The sequence below is a fragment of the Equus asinus genome, chromosome 23 (genome assembly GCF_041296235.1).
Source record: "Equus asinus isolate D_3611 breed Donkey chromosome 23, EquAss-T2T_v2, whole genome shotgun sequence".
Classification (NCBI taxonomy): domain Eukaryota; kingdom Metazoa; phylum Chordata; class Mammalia; order Perissodactyla; family Equidae; genus Equus; species Equus asinus.
In genome coordinates this window covers 28,959,918-28,980,767 of record NC_091812.1, presented here as the reverse complement: position 1 = coordinate 28,980,767, position 20,850 = coordinate 28,959,918, and the positions used below count along the sequence as shown (strand labels likewise).

At 46.9% G+C, this 20,850-nt stretch overlaps 1 protein-coding gene and 1 long non-coding RNA gene across 31 annotated transcripts in view; one reads left to right on the top strand and one right to left on the bottom strand.

The window, feature by feature from the left end:
- Nucleotides 1–20,850, top strand: part of LOC139041699 (uncharacterized) — a 114,983-nt gene that overhangs the window by 81,499 nt on the left and 12,634 nt on the right. For 15 of the 17 annotated variants that reach the window (XR_011497396.1, XR_011497382.1, XR_011497400.1 and 12 more), the window contains one exon: nt 7,923–8,192. This is a non-coding gene — a long non-coding RNA (uncharacterized lncRNA). Of the gene's footprint in view, nt 1–7,919; nt 8,193–8,899; nt 9,043–20,850 lie in introns of all 17 variants that reach the window. The other 2 variants (XR_011497387.1, XR_011497388.1) reach the window with 2 other exon arrangements.
- The window catches only part of CARNMT1 (carnosine N-methyltransferase 1), a 127,441-nt gene continuing 115,648 nt past the window's right edge, over nt 9,058–20,850 (bottom strand). For 3 of the 14 annotated variants that reach the window (XM_070495760.1, XM_070495761.1, XM_070495758.1), the window contains 3 exons: nt 18,382–18,476; nt 14,450–18,238; nt 9,058–14,172 (listed from right to left, as the gene is read on the bottom strand). In XM_070495760.1, the coding sequence (XP_070351861.1) occupies nt 9,855–14,172; nt 14,450–14,556 (4,425 nt within the window). In that variant the 5' untranslated portion in view covers nt 14,557–18,238; nt 18,382–18,476 and the 3' untranslated portion in view covers nt 9,058–9,854. Of the gene's footprint in view, nt 18,477–20,850 lie in introns of all 14 variants that reach the window. The other 11 variants (XR_011497379.1, XR_011497380.1, XR_006525917.2 and 8 more) reach the window with 8 other exon arrangements.

The window sequence follows — 20,850 nt, the reverse complement described above, 5'->3', positions numbered from 1 at the left end:
ACTGAGCTTTATGTACAGCAGTGCCTCTCACCTTGGAGATTACCTTGCTTGTTAAAATTGCTGGGCCCCACATCAAGGTTTCTTCTTGAGTAGGTCCAGAGTGAGGCCCGAGAATCTGCATTTCTAATAAGTTCCCTGGCAATGCTAATGCTGCTGGTCTGGGAACCACAATTTGAGAAGCAATAATAGAGTAATCTAGCAACAAGGAGAAGTCGAGACTAGAGTAGTGGGAGAATGAAGGTCAAGGGACTGTTCCACTAGGACAGAGCAGAAGGAATGGGGCCCTGATGGGGAGTGATGGTGAGAAAGTCCAGGACAGCAATCAAGAGAACAGACTGACTGCTTCAAAGGATAGAGGACCATTGGGCCATGTTCTGGGTCACACCAAATCACAAATCACTGTTAAATCTCCAGTGCTTGGGCCAAGTATGCCAAGAAGCACCTGAAATTCACTTTTAAAGCAGCAATCCTGTCTGGAAATTAAGCTGTGAGTTTTACCTTGCTTTCCCTTTCTTCCCCATCTCTAACCTCATTCTAGTGCAATTTAGCTTACAAAAGCATCTTCCAGGGAGAGCGTTCATATCTGCACGTGGTCAGAAAGTGTATCTGTCTGTATATATAACATAGTATTAAAGCGGGTTTCCTTATTATTTCATTTTAGAACATCCCTGTAGCTAAATGGTGTTCAAAGTAAACATGGAGAACAGAAAGCATCCATCTCCACCTAGTGGGGCAAAAAATGACTGAATTCCCATACCATATAAATACCCCATGAAAACACAGAGGAATCCTTGATCCACCCAACGTTCACTGAGTATCTGCCTCGTGGCAAGCACCGCGGATGTGCTTGGATACAAAGATAAATAAAACGTGGGCTCCACTCCCAGCAGTTCAACATCTAGCAGTCTTTGTCCCACGCTCTTGAATCTTGCTAAGGATTGGGTTTTGTTTGTAATAGAAATTCTAAAGCAGGGACAGAAGAAGTTATCTTTTCTAAATTGCCCACCTCTGTTGTCTAATTATTCCACTGAGGGAAACACTTGGTCCTGGGTTACTTCGCTGAGCTCAGATATGTTTTGCTGACACACAGAGTCTGGGCAGCATCCAGCCCCCCGTTTACTCCCTGGTCTTTAAGTCTAGTAAGTATTTTATCATTTACACCTTTCGATGTCCAAAGAGAGTGCCGCTCGGGGTTTAAAACATGTAATTTTCTTTACTACCTCCCCAAATAACGGGGTCATTTCAGGACCGGGACAGTTTGGCACTGGGACGTGTTTCCCAGAAGTACTAATAGTTCGAGAGGGGAGCAAGCGTCTTCACAGCTGCAGGTCTGGGTGCCGAACTTTCTACTGTCGGTGAGAATCATGTCCCAGTGAAAAGGTAGAAGTGAACCAACCCTCAAAGGGATAAGGTGACAGGGAGTGGTGTTTACTTGAGTCAGAGAGTAACTGAAAATGACTTCTGCAGCTGGAATAAAACAAAGGGTTGAAGGTCAACTTCCTCTTTGATTTTGGCTAGTCAGCAGTTCAAGCAGCCTTTTCAAATGTTTCGTGTCTGCTGACTTGTCCAACTCTATAAAAGACCCCACATCTTGCACCAACCTGTACCTCTTGGGCACTGGAGCGAAACAAAAGGAAAAATGTTCCGTCTTATTAGAATTAATGAAGTCATGCCACTCACATCCGTCCACGTTACTCCACTTTGGCCACCACCACTGTGGTCCATGCTGACATCATTTCTCTCATAGATTACTGCAGTGGCCTTCTCACTGGTCTCTCACATCCTGTTTACCCCATCCAAAGCATTCTTCACGTTAAATCACTGTAATTCGTTAATTCACAGTGTTAATTCACAGTAATCTTTTGGAAACTCAAATAATACAACTAAAATCTGAATACCCTACACATATAAATAAATCCTAACTTAAAAATTTCCCCTGGCTCCCCATTGCTCCAAAGACTTAACTAGTTGATTTGGCCCGGAGAACTCTGCTTAATCTGTGCCCCCCACGCTTTTCCCTCTTCTTGTTGCATCACATTCCTCCCTCCTCACTCTCTCTGCTCTCATCACCCAGATTCCTCTGCCTGGAGCACTTCTCCCTCCCTGCTTTGCCAAGTTGTCTCCTACTCGCCTTTTACCTCTTAAGCCTGATCAGCTCCTGAGGGATGGGTGAGGACGACCCTCTTCTCCTTTGTTAGGCCAAATCCCCATGTTTTAAACTCCCTTGGCACCGACAACCAGCTCATGAACCCTTCATAAAATGTAACATGGGACATTTACACAATCTTGTCTGATTAATTTCTGCCTGATCTCCCCTCTAGACTGTAAGATCCATGAAGGCAGAGACTCTACCTTTTTGCTTACCATTGTATTCCAGAGCCTGGCATAGTGTCTGGCACATGTTAGGTACTAAATAAATTCATTCTGAAGGAAGGAAGAATGCATGAGTGGTAAATTGATACTTCTAAAATAATACAGGAGGCCTAGCATTTTGAATGAGTGCTAATAATGGGTAGCACATATTAAACTTCTAGTGTTAGGTAAACACTGTTCAAAACTCTTTACTCATTCATTCCAGTTCCGAGGACCAACCCTATCAGTACACGTCAGTATCTGCACATAATAGATGGGATCTGAGACTCAGGCTACTTGTGCAAGGCCAGGCAGCCAGTGTAAGGTGAAGCCTTAACAGTTGTCAATATTGTTACTCTATTTATTACTATTCTCACCTTGGTGGACTTGCTAAGAGTGCCATCGTCAAAGGGGGTGGTGCTGGGCAGGCACAGCCCTGCCCCCAGGCCTCTGAGTGCCTTCTAAGGCTGGGCCTGGCATGAGAGTTTGGGGGCCCAGGGGCTGTGAGGGCCTGCCCACCGTAATGGAAATGGCAGATGGAGGAAAGGATCCTTCGGGCAGGGCAGTGGGGAAGGTCACTCAGGCATCCAGAAACCTTCCTCAGAGCCTGTCTTTGAATTAGATCTCAACTCATATCTTCCAGAAGCCTGAGGGGAGACGTCTGGCCATGTTGCTGGTGGCTTCACCCTCAGGAAGCCAAACAGGCTCTCAGAGTCTCTCAGGCCCTGCCCCCGGATGTGGCCCCGCCCCAGAGCATGCTGGGCAGGACCTCCCCGTAGATCCCTCCCATTGCCAATGTATTCCTGCAGGGGACTCTGAGCTCTGCTTGGTGTTTCCAGCTGTGATGAGGTAAATGTAGTCTTGGTCCTCTGGAAAAGTAGATAATTAAGGCAGATAGCCCACACATGTGAAAGTGTTGTGACTTGGAAAGGGCGGGCAGATCCCAGGTTGGGAGGATTAAGGAAAGCATTGAGGGAAACCTTTCAGTATGGTGGGAAGGAAGGAGGAGAGAAGAGATGGAGGATCTCATTTTGGTTTTGGTTTGGTTTTGTTTTGAAGTTTTTATGCAGAAAAGTTCCCATCTGATGACTTCTCTGTTTCCCTCTGGTGGTCCAGCACATATGATCAGTGAGCGAGGAGTGTGGACAAGGTGTAGGAAAGTGGAATTGTTTTGAGAACTTAGGCAAGAGAGTTGACTGAGAAAACAATCACAGAAGCTCCCCCGAGACAGGGCCTCTGTTTGTTGCCTCCACTGGGTGTCCCAAGTGCTTGGAAGAGCGTCTGGCACATGGTAACACAGGAGGAATGACTGGATTCTGAGGCAGTGGTGGAGCTGAGCAACAGATGTAGAACAGAAGTTTATGGGGCACAAAGACACTTGTGTGATTTTATCCAAGAGGAAGCAGGCCCTTATTTGAAGGCAGTGCTAAAACAGGCAGAGTTGGATTTTGCTAGACAGGACGAATGAAAGAAGGGGGTAGGCTGTTTAGAGCAGAGCAGTATATTTAGGTTTAGGATTAAGTGATGCCCCATGAAGTTTTCCTTGGAGAGGGAGGAAATGAAGACAAAGGTTGTCAGGTGAGCAGGGGAAAGTATAGAGCGGCTTGTAGTTCCTGAATAGGTTGAGGAATTAGCACGCTGAGGGCATAAGCTGAGAGGATAAAGGGTGGAATGTCAGACTGTATTTTTTCAGAACACACAAGTGTTGCTGGTGATAAGTTCTAGGCTATGGCCATAACTGAACTGGAATGAAGGTAAAGGACTCTAAGATGAGAAGGAGCAGACAGTGAGAGGTCAGATCATTGGATGGTCTATCCACATGGATGTTGGGGCCTCTGATTCCTTCCACTTTGAGTTCCTTTCCTGTCCTCCACAGAATTGGCATTTCCTCTAACTCTAAGCTTCAGTCCATGGCATGACTCTGGACAAGAAGGCAGAAATGGGGTGGTGAGAGAGAGGGCTGAAGTAGACATCCGTTTTGTTTTTGTTTTTATTTTGACACTCAGCATTCACTCACCTTCTAAGAATAGTCCTTCTTTTGCCCTCTGGGGATCTAACCCCGTTGTCAGTTTCAGTCCATGTCAAGTGGAGTTGTTTATCTCTAACGCTCTTACTTTAAAGGAGGGCATTGAACTCAGGCTTGGCCAAAAAGATTGGTGCATGCTTTTGGCAACAGTGATTGGTCAGGGATGGGCATGTGACCCAACTGGAGACAATAAGGCACAGTGGGACTTTTGAAGGGACTAGTGGGGGAAACAACCCATTTTTAGCTGCGCTTTTAGTTTGGAAGATGTAGCTACGAACTTGCCAGACAGACTTACAAGGTAGCCAGTCCAGAATCTAGAGCAGAGAAATGGATAGAAACTGAAACTTGATGACATCAGCTGAGCCCCAGTATGAATCCTCCTGCCTGAGGGCAGCCTTACTCCCAGACATTTTTCAGGTGCCTGAGTCAACAGATCCTGTTTTTGAAGTCAGTTGAATTGTGCTTGCCATCATTTACATCCAAAGAATCCCTCACAGCGTAAGGGGGCTCTCCATCCCTGGCTCCCTCTTCTGTGCTAGCACTCTGAATATAGATTACCTTCTCTGTCCTTCAGGTCGTGCCCTTCTATAAAAGAGGGTAAAGAAACCTACTTCAAAGCATGGTAAAGTTTAAATGGGATAATATACATAAAAAGCATAAATTTGTTTCACAACATTGAAGTACAATAAGCAGTATTTCATTTTTCTAAATTAAATTAAATCTGGCTCAAAGACCCCATTTTAAAGGGTAGGAAGATATACAATATTAGTCATTAATGGGAGCTTTTTGCCTATTTAGTTAAGTATTCACCATCAAATATGTAGGTAAGAGCCTGTGACCTTGAGTCCATCTTGGTTGCCCCTGGGATTTTCATTGCCCAAGCCCTTCGGGCCCATTGAAAGGCAAGTGGCTGCACAGACTCTCTGCTAAGTGTGAGCAATGCCGTGTCTTGCGACAGCTCTCAAGATGATGGGGCTTGATGATTAGTCATCTCAGCATCATCACTTCGTCCCTTAAAACATTGTGCTGTCTCGTAGAGGACTTCCACACAGAACCCATCCACCTAAGGGGCTCGTCTCTACATCCTGGTTCTCAGGGTCTTGGAGCCACTGCTACCTTCAGGCAACTCTCCTTCTCTCGCCCCAGCCCTTGTGTCAACCCCTATCTCCTCTCTCCTTGGAGCAGCCAGCTAAAGTCTCCTCCCACATGAGGGTCTGGACAGGACTGTACAACAGGTATCTCACAACTTCTGTTTGGGTTCAGGAAACATGAAAGCCACTAATAACTCCTGAACCCAGAAGCCCAGAACTTCCTGTAAGACAAATGAGGAAAGGTAACTTTTATTCCTTCTGGAGTCCCCTCAGGAAGAGGGTAGAAACAGCATTATCCTGCTTCAAATGAAGGTTGCCTCAAGCTGGGCAAGAATCCCTGCAAAGGAAAATTACCTACTCTTGTCAGCCCAACCCCCTCCCACAGTGAAGCATTGCTAAACTTGCATAATACTCAGTTCCTTCTCTACCTCCTGGCCCCCATAGAAGGAAGGAACAGACCCCGAGTCTCCTGGGAGAGATAGGGAGGCAGCCTCCACAAATCTCTGAGCTTCCACTTGGCCTCCCTAAGGAAGACCAAACGTGTCCTTCTAACCCCAGGAAAATAGCCTAATTTAGGCTCTGATCCAGGGCCGATGGAAGTTCCAGAGGAAAGGCCTCAAGAGGGACCCCGGGGCCAGCCCCGTGGCCAAGTGGTTAAGTTCGCACGCTCCGCATTGGCGGCCCAGGGTTTCCCTGGTTCGGATCCTGGGTGTGGACATGGCACCGCTCATCAGGCCACGTTGAGGCGGCGTCCCACATGCCACAATTAGAGGGACCCACAACTGAAATATACAACTATGTACTGAGGGGATTTGGGGAGAAAAAAGAGAAAAAAAGAAGAAGAAGATTGGCAACAGTTGTTAGCTCAGGTGCCAATCTTTAAAAAATAAAAGAGAGAGAGAGAGAGAGAGAAGAGCCCCTTCTCATAGCCTGGGCCTCTTCATTGTGGCTGCAGATCAGGGCACAGTTCTGAGTGTTAATCCATGTGAAGGCTGCCTGCAAGAAAGCTGATTCCCTTAGGCAGCACCTGGTACCAGAGAAATTCACAGTGCCTGAAGCTGGGATCTGGGGTTCCCATACCCAAGCCACATCAAGGTACCAGTCAATTCATGCATTTTATTCGCCCTGACGTTAGGTTTGGAGAATGGGCTTGAGGGTGTAAAAATTCAGGTAACCCATTCACATCACATTCTATGTCACTGAAAATTCTTCAGGTGCCACAGAATATCATGTAAATGACACCCCCACCCCCACCCCCCAAGCTGCACAGCACTGATCTCTGGGTATAAGCAGCAAGCCCATGAAATCTGTTTCTAGAGAAATTCATCCTCATCTCTCCAGTCACTGTTCAGCTAATACGTTTTCCTTCTTTGGTAAGAGTCCTGCTTTCCCATAGGAACTGGAATCTGGGAAAAAGGAAAACAGTACTAGAAGCAGAACAAGAGTGTGGGATCACTCCTGGGTGGTACTGTCACCTGATTTGGACAGTTCACTGCCTAGATGTGCTGAGTGTGCAAATTCTGTCTCGTTGCCTCATCCAGTGTTTCTCTGAATAGAAGCAAATATCTGGGCACCAGGTATGACTTGTTTTGTGACCCCAGCCAGTAAGTCAGCCCTTTTGAGCCACCACCTCTCCCTTGGTTAGAAGCTCTTTGGCAGTGGGTTCATGGAAAACATCCCGGAATGGGAGCTACATGCTGAATTCCCTAGTACTGGCTTTGCCATCGATTGTGTGATTCATTCTCTCTGATGTTCAAGCTGTGAGAAGCAAATTTGAAATATCGGATGTGCTATATTAAATATATCAATAAGAGCAGAAGTTAAACCTTGCAGGCTGTAGGGTTTGCTTCCTCTATAAGCCTGGCTATCTCTATGGGAACTGAAGGTTGCTTCTTTAGGCCTATAGTCGGGCAGCTAGAGCAGAGTGGAGATACGGTGGCGGAGCGAGGATGAGCCGTCTTGCACCTAATTTTTCCTCCCCTCTAAGTCTGAATACTGGCAGTGGTGAGGCAGGTGGTTCTAAGGGCTCCTTTCACTTTACCATTCATGATGACCCCACACCGCCTTTACCTCCACGCCACCTTTCCCTCCTTCTTTGGATGCCTCAATCTCTTTGATGTTTTTCTTACCAGACGTTACTCCGCTTAGCCATTCAACAGCTTTAACTTTGATGACGTGGATGTGGATGAGCACAAGGATCCACTTGGTCCCTTTGGTCACTTTTGCTTCGGTGAACTCAGTGGGATGTCCAAGAAGAAACCCTTGTGTTAGGAAGAGTTCTAAGAAGGTTCCAAAGATCCCTTCTTTTGCTAGTCATACCCTGGTATAAACTGCTCCCCTTGAGTGTAAGCTGGACCTCATGATTTGCTTCTGACTAATAGAATAAGGGAAAGGTGATGGGATGTCATTTCCCTCATTAGTTTACAAGATTGTAACTTCTGTCCTGCTAGCAGACTCTCTCCTGGCTTTGATGAAGCAAGCTGCCATGTTGGACAGGCCTACATGACAAGGAACTGAAGGTTGCCTCCAGCCAACTCCAGCCAACAGCCATCCAGGAATTGAGGCTCTCAGTCCAACAGGCCTTGAGGAACTGCATCCAGCCAGCAACTGTACAAGTGAGCAAAGAAGTGTGTATTTCCCCAGTCAAGCCTTCAGATGAGACCCCAGCCCCAGCTGACACCTTAATTGCAGCCTGGTGAGAGACCTTGGAGCAGAGAACCCAGGTAGGCCTTGCCTAGATTCCTCACCAACAGAAACTATGAATTAATAAATACTTGGTTTTTTAAGCCACTAACTTTTGGGGTATTTGTTATATAGTAACTAACACACCCCTAAATTACTGTAACCTTGGTGTAAGATGCAGCATAGCTGGGAAGGCAGGCACCAAATGAGAGGACAACCTCCTTGACAACATTCCTGGAGATACTGTCTTCAATCTCGAAGACTATCCCAAGTTCTCCTAGCTGCAGTGGTATCATTGTGCTCCCCCCAGCCCTGATTAGTCTCCAGGAGGTGAGGCCTAGGTAAGGTAGTGCTGGGTGGAGTGGATGGCCAGGATGTGGGGTGTTAATCTGTCTGGAAGGGACATTTTGAGCTCGAAGTGACCCTCAGGGATCATGAGGAGTGATGATAAGGTCATTCTTCCCCTCCTCATTTTTTCCTTCCTTTTCCACTCACTCCACCATTCCTTTTTCCCTACTTGTTGTCTCCTTTTGCCCCAAATTCTGGGTGGCTGCCCGCTGATCATTCCTACAAGTGATAGACAGGTGATCTCTTGGTCTTGCAATAATTCTACCAAGCTGGGCATCCTGAGGAAGTTTCCCTCGGGAGCGGCTCTGCCCATTCCTTGAGGTGTCCTCACATGCAGGGAGACCTCATTGTTGAGCTCAGAATGTGCCTTCCAGACAGATTAACACCCCACATATAACAGATTCTTCGGCGGGACCCACCCAGTTCCTGGACCCTGCCCTGGCCACTCCAGTGTCCACAATCGCAAAACCCATCCATACACACACCTGCACTGACTGCTCACCTGTGAGATACTCAGGAATCAGCAACTTTTTCTAAATGAAGGTAAGTTACCGTTTTCAGGAAAATATTCCTATCTCTGGTCCTTTTCAGAGCTGTGAGTTCTCTCCTCCCTTCTGCTCCAGGAAGGGTAGAGGAAGGGGAAGGGTGGACTGCTCCCCATTTTCGTTAGGGTCAGCTGAGGCGTGGGGACGTGGCCCACCACCCAGACTTCCTGAGGGAGAGAAAGGCTCTTAGGAGCAGGTGACATTCGTTCCTCGCCAAGAGATCCAAGAGCAACATTTCCCCCTGCCACTCACCTCAGGGCCTAAACACCCCCACACTTCCAATTCCAAAACTTTCTGAGGCAACAAGGGGAAATTATGGCTGTATCCTTCCAGAGGAACGCATCCCACCCTGCCGCTGTGTATAGTTCAGGATAGTGAGGGAGCAGATGGAAAGACAGGTTGAGCCACGTTCTGGACTTGAAAGGTTTTTCTCATTTTGAAAAGGCCCAGAAGTTTTTAGAGTAAACTTTTTGTACTTTTTATGAAAAAGTAAAGTGTTTTAAGTACAGGATATCTGAGTAAGGTCAAATACAGGACCCAAGATAAAACTGAGAAAGCCACTGTCAGGCCCCCTACAAGGGACTGGTCATCTTGCAGAAACCAAAAGAGGAAATCAGTCAGAGCTGACTTCCCTCCTTCCTGTCCCTGAGCATAAGCCCTGGGAACCCCAAACCCACTCCCCCAAAGCACCACACAGAGAACACTACTCTCTCTTAGCAGAAACATTTATTGAGGATGATCAGTATCCTTGGTTGTGCTAACCATGGTTCTCATCAGAGGATGTGTTCTCTTGAAAACTGCAATGCTTTCTCAACAAGGACTGAATGATTTCTTTGGGGACATTTTTCCTCCCTGGAAGTGTTGGAGAAGCATTTCCTGTTTGAATACAAGAGTCAGATCTCTGAACACAGTGCTTTCATTAGAGGTGAGGGTGGCCGGAGGGACGTGGCATACATCATGCATGCAGGTGGGTCTTGGATGGGGCACAGACTCCCTGTAGGGTGGGGAAGGGGGTTGACTCTGGCATAAATGCTGGTTCTTGAAGGCCACAACTTTCCAGGGCTGTCTGATCCTGTCTCTTTTCTGTCTAATCCTTGTACGAAAACTCTTGTCAGGAGGGACAGCATCTTGGCTGCAGGACGTGGTCCTTGCCCCTTCCCCTGGCTGTGGGTCAGAGAGAGCCCCGTAGTTGGAGGGATGTCCCTCGTCAGGCTCTACCTGGGCCTGCAGTTCCCCCTTCTGCTGACTTAACTCTGCAGCCTCAGGTTCGTACCTACATGCCAGTTTCTCCTCTAGGAGCTTCCCGATGGCTGCCATGAGCTCATGAGCTTCAGGAGGCCCACAGCTCACGAGAGCTGCACTTTGAGCTGGGTCTCGGAGCGGTGCAAAGGTTGACGTGAACTTGGCTTTTTGCTGGGGACTTTCCTGCCCTGTGATTTTTTTCTTGGAATTAATCCACTGAAAAAACTGCCTCATTTTTTTTCTGAAGTAACTTTCAGGAGGGAACTGTTCATTCTGTGACAGATACGGGGAAGTGCCCTCTAATTCTCTGTCCTCGATAGAGTGGCTCTTCTTTCTGGCTTTAGACGTCCCAACTCCTGAATCCTCGCTTCCACATTCTCCTGCTTTGGAATCCAGAGGTCTCACTGTTTTTGCAGCTGGTGGGAGATTCCGATCCTGGCATTTCCATGAGACATGCTTAGAGGCCCTGGGTTCCCGCCAATCCCCATTGTCCTCCAAGTGGACTTGCAGCACCTGGGAAGCTCCCATGTCCCCACTGGACACGCTCTGGGACTGAGTCAGTGAGGAGTCGGAAGGCAAGCTGTCTGAAGTAAGGGATATGTCAGCGGGAGAGCCTTTAGGCTGGCTATGTTCCTTGCTGTTCAATTGAAACTTCAACTCAGTAAGGAGCTGTTTTTTAATGTCTGATGATTTGGAATCTTGGGGAACTGGTATTTTTGGTGAGGGACATTCACTGGTCAGGGTAGTTTCTACATTACTCATATTGATATTTACCATTTGGGAGCTTCCCAACTTGTTGGTTGTCAAGATGTCACAAGATTGTGATGTAAGAGTGCACAGCTCCTCAGCCTTGAATATCTCCCTGAAGTTCATGGTGGACGTGGAAAAATGTTTTAAATTCTTCTCCACCATCTTTTGTCCCTGAATCATGTCCTCTCTATCACTGGAACTCACATTCTCACCCTTTGGCACATGTCCAGCCCCGGCTTGCCTTGTGGGTACCTCTCGGCTGCATCTGTTATTGTTTAGTGCAGTCTTCCTCTGACTCACTTTGTCTGTAAAGCTGTGTGTGAGGATCTCTGAAGTCTGTCTGCCATGCTCGATTGCCTGGATGTCCTTGGCAAGCTCCTGGTCGAGATCAGAGTGGGATGGTTTTAGGGCCCCCTGTCCTTCGTTGCCCACAGATGAGGTAGCAGGGAGGGGAAGATCCAGGATGGGGACTGAATTCGTTGTTTTCACCTTATTTCCCTGAAAACTTTTAGAGCTTCCCTCAAGGGGCTTGGAAACCTCAGCGTTGGAATCCACCCCAGAAATATAGGTGGCTGAGGAGAGAAAGTCAAATTGGGGAAGAGGACATGTTTTGGCTTCTCTCAACCTATAGGATTTTATGGATTCAAGAACTTTGAGGGGTAGGCCCCACCTCTGACTCACGCGAAATCTTATAATATGGGCTTCTAGCACCTGTCGGGTGTTGGGATCCACAAAAGAAAGCTCTAGAGTGGTCATCTGGGGGTAAACCCCACCTACTGTTACATTTTTCAAATTTTTGTTTTCCATATTGTTCTGGGACCTCCCAGAAGGGGGGGATGGGTTGTCCTCAGCCAGCCATGAATGACACACCCCTAGAGGGATCCTCCCCGCAGTGATCTGCCAAAACTTCTGGCTTAGATGTAATCTAAGAATGGTTTTCATTTCATTCTGGTCTGTGTCCTTCCTTGAGACATTTAAGAGTTCATTCCCTGAGTAATTCCTTGAGTGACACACACAGCTACTTTTTGTCTCTGAGGCAGCCCTCAGACTCTCTAGTAGGTAGCATTCTGAGACCCTTTGAGGACTATCTTCCGGGCTCTTCTCTAGGATATATCCAAGATTCCTCTTCATGTCCTGCCTTAGTTGAAATTTTGTTGAGATCGTCTCATGGAAGCTTCCTGGGAGACTCAATTCAGTCTCTGCTAGATCCTTGCTACTCTGGCCCTGAAGCTGATGGAGCTGTGAGTGAGCATGTCTGCCTTTTTGCTGAGATGTTTCTGTGAATTTACACGGAGACTCTAGATTCCTACTGGCATGGAGGCAGCAGTGTGAGATTAGCCTCCTTGGAATGTGGAGCTCCATTTTATCCTGGGGTTCACTGGTGATGTGAAAATGGCCAGGAAGGACAGAGGCTGGTACATAGGCATGGGAGGACTCGCTGACCAGAGGAGGGGTGAGAGCTTGAGGACAAGTGGCTTCTTGAGATTTTTGGAATGCAGGGACTAAACCCCACAGACTTTCTTGTTGCTTCTGCAACATGTGCCATTTGAGGTGTTGATTTTCATTTGAGCTATGAGAGTCTGACTGAATCTGGGATCTATGGAAAGACACTCCATGGTCCCTAATCTGGGATGGAGAAGAAGATGGTAGGATTGAGAGTGGGGATTGAAGGTGGGCATGGGGCTGGACCTGAGTGAAAGGTGGGGGCTGGGATTGGGGGTTGGTCTGAGAGAAGGGTTGCGGATGTACATCGGGGAGGGGAGGAGGGTGAGAATGGGGAAGTGGCGGAGAGTCTTGATCCCACATCTTGACTGCAGAAGCATTACAGATTCCATTAAATAAGACAAAATGAGACCCTAGTGGGACACTACTGCTAGAAACCAGGAGAGTGGCCACCAGGGACTCACTGTGCAGAGAGGGAAGACCCCAAAAGAGCTGGGTATATTTCTGCTGCAAGTTTTCTCCCAAAGTCTTGACATACAGTAGCTGTTGACAAATGCTCAGCTTCTCTGGCTTGCCTTTGATGTCCCAGCCAGTTTTGGGGGCTGTGGTGTCTTGTACGTCAAGTGGCTGCAATGAATTCCCTGAAGACATCCGTTGGTTTTCTGAGCACATTTGTTTTGAAAATAGTCCTTCCTCCTTTTCTTTCCTCTCTAAAATCTGGAAATCCATTCTTTTTTTCATTTGTCTTGCCAAGAATGCCTGGCCGTTAAGGCCAAGGAAAGAATGGCTGCTGGCCTCCATGCGATTGGTAGCAGAGTCTCCCCAGAGACAGGTCTCTGGTAGACGGAGGGAAACTTGCTCTCGTTGAAAATGAGAGTGTGATAATGTGGGGAGGAACATGTTCTTGGCAGGAGCCTGACCACAAGAGAATTCTGAAATGGACAGACTTGAATGGCCAGTGCCTCTGACTGTTGGGACATAAGTGGACAACCCACCAGGGCTATCTGGAGATGAGTTCTCTGGAACAGACTTCAATAAGATGGAAACCGATTTACATTGAGTCAGAGTTAAAGGGTGGTCTGTCGGTGGTGAGACAGACAGGCTTGGTGGTGTGTGATGGCAAGCCAGTGAATCAGTGGGATTCATCATCTGGGACAAATTTGGTAAGGCGTTAATATCTTGGGAAAGGGTGCGGTCAAGAGAGAAGATCATATTCAGAGACAGAGTGGCCTCTGGTTGGAGAATAGCATCCGTTGCCTGGGTGTCATGTGGTGGGAGAGGGGGAAGGGCAAGGGGTTGGAGTGGGGAATGGTCTGCTGGGAATTTGGACTCCAAGGGAGGAAAAGGCTCTGGTGGCATAGAGTGACCCGGTGGTGAGGGTGAAAGAAAGTCAGCTAAGGGTGTCGTTGGGTTAGGTGAGAGAATGGAGGGGTGCGGTGGGAAAGGGTCAGGTGGAGGGGATGGTGTTAGGTCTCCTGGAGGGACTTCTGAGAAGGCAGAGGACAGAGTGAATGATGACTCAGTCCCAGAAGCTGTGGAAGCCAGAGAGGACACAGAGGTGGTATCATCTTCCAGGTCCTCCAGGAACAGCAGCCGATTGATCTCAGCAGTTGTGCTATTACACACCTCACAGGAGGGGTCTGGGCATAACAGTTGACGAAAACGGGTGGTATCGCGAGGCCGGCCTAGGGGCCTGCAGGAGACAGGAAGTAGAAAACTGTAGCCAGTACCAAACAAGGAAAGGAGGACCTGCTGGCCTGGCAGGGTAAGGGCCACCTGAAGCCTGCTGCCCCTTCACAATGCCCCACATCTATGACTTCACAATACTCTCAGCAGCCCTCACCCCAAGGCCTTCATTCACATACCCGTTCCTATGGCAAACCCCTCCCATGGCTACTGCAGGCTGCACTGAATCCCTGGAATTACATAGAACATGTTAAAGAGGGATCAGGAAAGAAAAGACCAGTCACCTTTTCAGAATAGAAATTAGCCTCCTTTTCTCCTCTGTTTCCCTCTGGTAATTTCTCCAACCTGGGAAACCAGAAGAGTGAATTACATGTAATAAAGGCAGAAGCATAGGTGTTACACAGGAGTCCCTTTAGGGGAGACCCTTGGGATATTAACGGGATATTAACTCTGAAAGCCCCAAGAATCAGTAGATGTGGTCAAACGGTCAATGATAATATTAATAAGGTTCACATGTGTTTGTTGCTTCATTTATAAAGTACTGTCACATACATTATCCCATGAGATGTTCAAAACCACCATGTGAGGAACATAGGTCAATGGTTACCTCAAAGAGGAGTCTGATCATCCAGGAAGTCAACGTAGTTTCACAAGGTCAGGAGACAGAAGTTCTGACTCTTGACGTCTCCCATGGCCACCCAATGGGAAACACCCATTGTCCAGGCCCATCACTGCTTCATGCCCAGAGCTGGGCAGAGCAGGAATCTGAGAAATGTCTCGGGTTCTGACTACCTTCCCATGAGCCTTTCCTCTGAGGCCTCTCTTTTCTGAGAGGGACTCTGTCTAGCGACTGACATCCTCAGAGACCATGGACCTGGGGCCTCATGGAGAGGACAGGAAGGGTCACCCTTGGAGAGCTCAGGTGGGATAGGTGGAACCTTACCACTTGATGTTCCACCTTTTCTTCTCCTCTTGGCTCTGCCCTGACGCTGAGAACAAAAAGAAAAGAATGAGGAGCGAGGACTTAGTTGTCTTGCTCCTCTCTCTAGGAAACTCAGATATTCATCCAAGATTAATATCACTCTATTTTTATTACTAGCACTTTGTGTTCTTTCCCTTTCTGAATTTCTAAAGGTGATAAGATACTTTCAATTTTTCCTTCTTTGAAAAACTCGAAGGAGGATTTTTGGCTAGAGTCCACACTTGATATTCTCAGTCAGAAGTCCTCTGCTCAAGGAGGGCATAGACTCTGAGGCCCACAGTCACATCTGTGCTTCCTCAGATAGGACCCTGTATCCTGGGACAGTGCTCACACTCCGCTGTCTGCTCAGAGGCTCAGCCCTGCTCTCCTGATCTGCCCAATACAAAGGACGGTTTGGTCGAATGACGCCCGACATGGGAATGTGACTCATGATCCAGTGTTGGGAACAGTGTTCTCCTACACAGATCCCAAACTCTCTAAATAACCTAATGCAGGGCCGTGAAATCACTGATGGGATTTTATCCAGGAATCCTCCACCACACCCAGATGGTCTGTGAGTTTTGAATGGGAAACAGTCCCAGCTGAAGCCCTAGTCCTGCCTGGCCTATCTCCCTAGAAGGATGATGTTCTATCCTCTTTTCAGACTTGCCATCTTAGGAGTCTCTCTGGACCAACTCATTTAAAAATGTGGGACTACAAATGCAAACAACAATAAAAAAATCCCTGTTGGTGGCTTGCCCAGGGATCCTTACCTTTTGGTAGATTTTGGTTTTCCAGAAGGTTGGTAAAGATGGAATCCCCACCAGGAAGCACAGGAACAGAAGAAGCAACCACAACCCACACACGATGGTGAGGCTGTGGTCACTATCTAAGAATGTTGAGCAGATGCTCAAAAACAACTCAATACGGCTATTCAGAAATGAGAGAACATTCCATTGACTGAACTCCATTTTCTGAATCGCAAGGCTGCCTGAGGCAACTGAGCTCTGAGAGTGTCCGCACTTGCCTATAATCCCAGGCCTGCATCACAGAGCACTGAAGAGTCACAAAGGGTTTCAGAGGGTGGGGGAGGGGACATGCAGAGGGTGTGCCCATGGCCCCTTCCCCCCACCAGCCCAGCTGATCTCTCCATCCATCCTGGGCCCTCCAGGTCCCTCTGCCCTACCCTGCCATCCTATTTTCCAACTCTGTCCTTTCATCATATCATACACTTACATTAATGAAATTTTCTGCCTCTTCCACCTGTACTCCAGATATTACCTGGGCCCCCTTTACTGTTTGGAGAGCTTGACTTTGGTTTCACCAATTCCACTGCCTCGAAAGTCTGAAATGCTCCCTGGAATTTTGGCTTGTACCCAGACATTTACACTCAGAATCATAGATGTCCTCAAATCCATCTTTCCTTTAGAATGTTTTTGCCTTACATGAACGCTGATATAGAACTTAAAGTTCTTCTTTACTCATTTAGTTTTGTGAATGTTGAATAACAAATTTTAGTTTTTTGCTTCAGTCAGCCTTTACCATCTTCAGCCAGTGGGGCTGACTCAAATAATTGAAATGAGTAATTCATTATTCAACATTCACAAGACTAAAATCAGTACAGGCATACATCACTTAATGAAAGGGATGTGTTTAGAGAAATGCATCATTAGGCAATTTCACTGTTGTGTGAACATCACACAGTGTACTTACACAAACCTAGGTGGTAGAGCCTACTACACACCTAGGCTATGTGGTGCTACCCGTATGGGACCACTGTCATATATGTGGTCCATCAGGGACCAAAACATCGTTAATATTGTTACGTGGTGCATGACTGTGGTGGATGACAATGACAAAATGGACTACCATTTTCAAGGCTTCTAAAATGGAGCTGGGAGGCCATTAAGGAAGTTAATCTGCAAGGTGAGGACCACTGCTGTACGTAAAGCTCAGTGCTGAGCATATCACCCCTTTGCCCACTACACATTATTGCTTTCCAGCCTACAACCACATGAGTGTGCATGTGTGTGTGTCTGTGCGTGCCCTTCTATCGAAGGCCTTCTGCAATCAAGCACCAGCTCATGTGTCCCCACGCAGGGAGGTGTGTTCCACAGTCATCCTAATGGGTTACCTGCTCTTCCCTCTGCTCTCCTGCCGCCTCTCTCTGTTAATGTTGGGTCCTCTGCTAGAAATACCCACCTCCTCCCTCTCCTTGTAGAAACCTTACTCATTCTTTAAGGCTCACTTAAAAATTAATATTTATCTAAGGAATCCATACTTGTGCCTTTAAAACCAAATAGTACTGAAGGCTTTATAAAGAACCGTGACAGGCCCTCCCCAACCTCACAACCCCAGTCCTTTCTATCCCGCCAGTTCCATTCCCCGTGGAAACCACTTGAGCAGTTTCTATCACAGTTGTTCTGGTGTTTACCTCTATTTATATAACTAATACACAAATACTTGTATTTAAAAGTAATTTTAAAATATTAGACACTAACTTCTTGCCATGGTAGATAAAATTTGAGTAGGTAAAATTGCAGGTGGATGAAATTTGGTCGACACCCCATTCCCCTCTTCACTCTTCTCAATCTGTCCTCACTTAAATCTTTATTCATGCAAAGTTCATCTTGGCATGGAAGGCGACCCCTTTCCTGGAACGTGTTCAGAGACTGCTCCTCCCCTGCTCCCACAGAGCTCTGTATCTCTCTTAGTGCACTGTCCCCCTTGCCCTTCCACGTTTGTATGTATGTGTCTCCCATTCCCACCAGCTTGTAAGAGCCAGGAAAGTCTAATCCGTCTTTTACTTTCTCTGAATCCTCCCAGGGCAAAGCACAGGGCCTGGGATATAGTACACACTGAGCAAACGTGGCCAATTTAACCGTAAAGTAAAATATCTGCCTGACCTTTGAAGCTTGCTGGTGTGACAGCAGTACTTGGAATGAGTCTTCCCGTTCCAATGTGGTTTTCCAACATTATTGTGGGGAATAGTAAACTGGGGTCAGGAGACTTGAGCCACACCACCTTCTTGGTGACTTCTTTTAAGACCTTGGGAAAGGCACTTAATGGTTTTGCTTCCGTTTTTTCATCTATCAAGTGGCAACAATAATATCTATGGACAGAGTTGTAGGGAGGACCAAATACAACAGCACACGTTATCAGGTATAAGGCATTGCATTCATTCCTTATGTTTAAAACAAAAAGGCAAACCATTTTCTGGTAGCAAATGGGGCTATAATGAACATTAAAACCAACCTTTAAATAGAAAACTTTATTTTTAGATGATCCAGGGGGTCTTTCTTCCAAGATCAGCCTAAGATTTTTTCGGAGGAAACTGTATTCTCATTGTCCTGAAATTTGAAGCAAGAAAACTCAATCATTTAAGACCATTTGCCTATTCTTACTTGTTGATGAGAAATCCCCACTACTGCCACCCTTTTAGCCTCTGAAGGGATTGTAAGCTTTGTCTTGATTTGATGGCTGAACAATAAAATCTACCAAAGGCACGTTTTCTAAGCCTTGTCTGGCTCTACCCAGTAGAAAAGTGTGAGCTACTGTTCTATCAAAACTAATTGAATTTTAAATCTACAACCAAGTCTCAATTACCAAGGTTAATGGGACTACATGCATACATAATTCTCTCTTACATTTAGACAGTGCTTTTAACTTCTTCAAAGCACTTTTCACTGTACTGCATATATAAAACAGATGCATGTTTTTAAATCCACAAATAAGGTAACAAATAAATCTTAAGATCAATAATTTCAACTTTGTACCTGTCAAAAGCTATTAGAACTTGCAAAATTGTCTAAGAGGACTTTCATTGCCCTACTCTCCTCTTGACCCCTCTCAACTAAGGCCAGAAAAGACCGAAAGATCTGGAGGAATCTCCAGAGGAGAGGAAGCCAGAGAGGGAAGGAAGCCAAGGACCCGGGCCATCCACAGCCTGGATCATTAGCTCCAGCGTAATTGAGAATAACTGACTGTATGTGTGACTAGGGCCAGAAAATCCAGAAAGAGATGAAAAGGCAAAGAAAATGACGTGTGAGTAACAGTATTTACAGGGTCTGTCTTTGTCATCCTCTCAACAAGCATTATTGAGTGCCTACTGTAATGACAGGTGCTTTCAACAAAGAGGATGGACACAGCAATGAACAACCCAGGCAAGACTGCTATTTTCATAGTGATGACCTTCCTGAATGGTGCAGACAGACAACAAACACAAAGACACACAACTTCACATAAACGAGATAACTTCAGGTGGCACTAAGCTCTGTGGAGTCCATAAACACAGGAATGTGATAGAGCCTTGGGGAGGGGATGCTGTTGTAGATAAGCTTGCCAGGGAAGGCCTCAGGGTATCTGAGCTGCAATCTGCGAGAAGAGCCCACCTTGTGCAGGTCTGCAAACCAGATGATGGAATGAGTGAACTCGCCAAGTATGCTGGAGGGAGAGGGGTCCAGGCCAGTTTCAAGGGGTTCCAGGAAAGTCACTGTTCTGTGGTTATTCGCTTTGTGTCCTTCTGGGGATATTACTAAAACCTCTCCAGGACCCCAGATTTATTGCCTCTACAATGTGGGTTGCTAACACTGATCACCTGGACAGGGGAGCGCTGAGAAATAATGGGTAAACAATTGTGAGGAGCCACATAAATGCTAAATAATGCTCACGGTAATAAGCTTGTATTAAAGTCAGCACCTTGATAGGCAGCTCACAATCGGATACCTTGGCAAATGTGTAAACTGATGTGGCTGCTCCCTGTGCACACCAGCACCATCCTTTAAAACAGAAAAAAATAAATGAGCCTATGGTCATGATATTCGAAGTAGTTAGTGATCAAACAACTGTCTGGAGAGAAAGCTGGTGTGTGAAGTGTAAGATGGGAGCAGGAAGATAACGGCACATCACAGGCCAGCTCACGCAGAGGATGACTCATGAATTGACTGGATGCTTGCTGGTGCACACACCATCCGCTCCAGGGTGGTACTCTAACCCCGTCGGGACTAGGTGCTGCCACCAAAAGCCCCAGCAGACAGGAAAGGGAGTGAGAAGGAGCCAGAACGGAAGCATCTCTGGCAGCAGCCCTCTCTGGCCCTCTTGGCCTTGGAAAGCCACCCCTGGGGGAGGACTGAGCAGCCAGCACCAAGGGCCCTACCTTGGAAGGGCACCAAGGAAGTGGTGGGGGGGTGTGAGGGAGGAGGGATGAGCATTGCATTTCTCCCTACGAGAATGAAATATCCCAACGCCAGGAGAGACTTCAGTTGTCGTTATAACTGAGCCTCCCCACACAGAGATATGAGTCCACCCCTTAGAAGCAAATCTTCCTCTCCCAAAACCTCCCCCCAAAATATAACATTAACATCACAAAAAATGAATTCTTTTTTGTGGGTCCTACCATCTCTTTGATATAAATGCACAAGTGCCTAAACATTCTCTCCCATCTCCCATCCCACATCGGCCATCAGATTGTCACACACACACGCACGCACACACACAAGCACATGCTCACACAAATACCACACACACCCAATTCCTTTGTTAAGCCCTGGCTCAGCTATTATAAGGTACCTGTGGAGCGTAGGTCACATAGCAGAAAAGTTTAAATTACTGTTGCTTCTACTCTGAAAAGCAGACAGGAAGAAAAGACAATAAAAAAGAAAGCCCTTGTTTTAAGGCTGATACTAAACACTCTACTCCACGTTGACTGAGGTCACTTTCCCACTG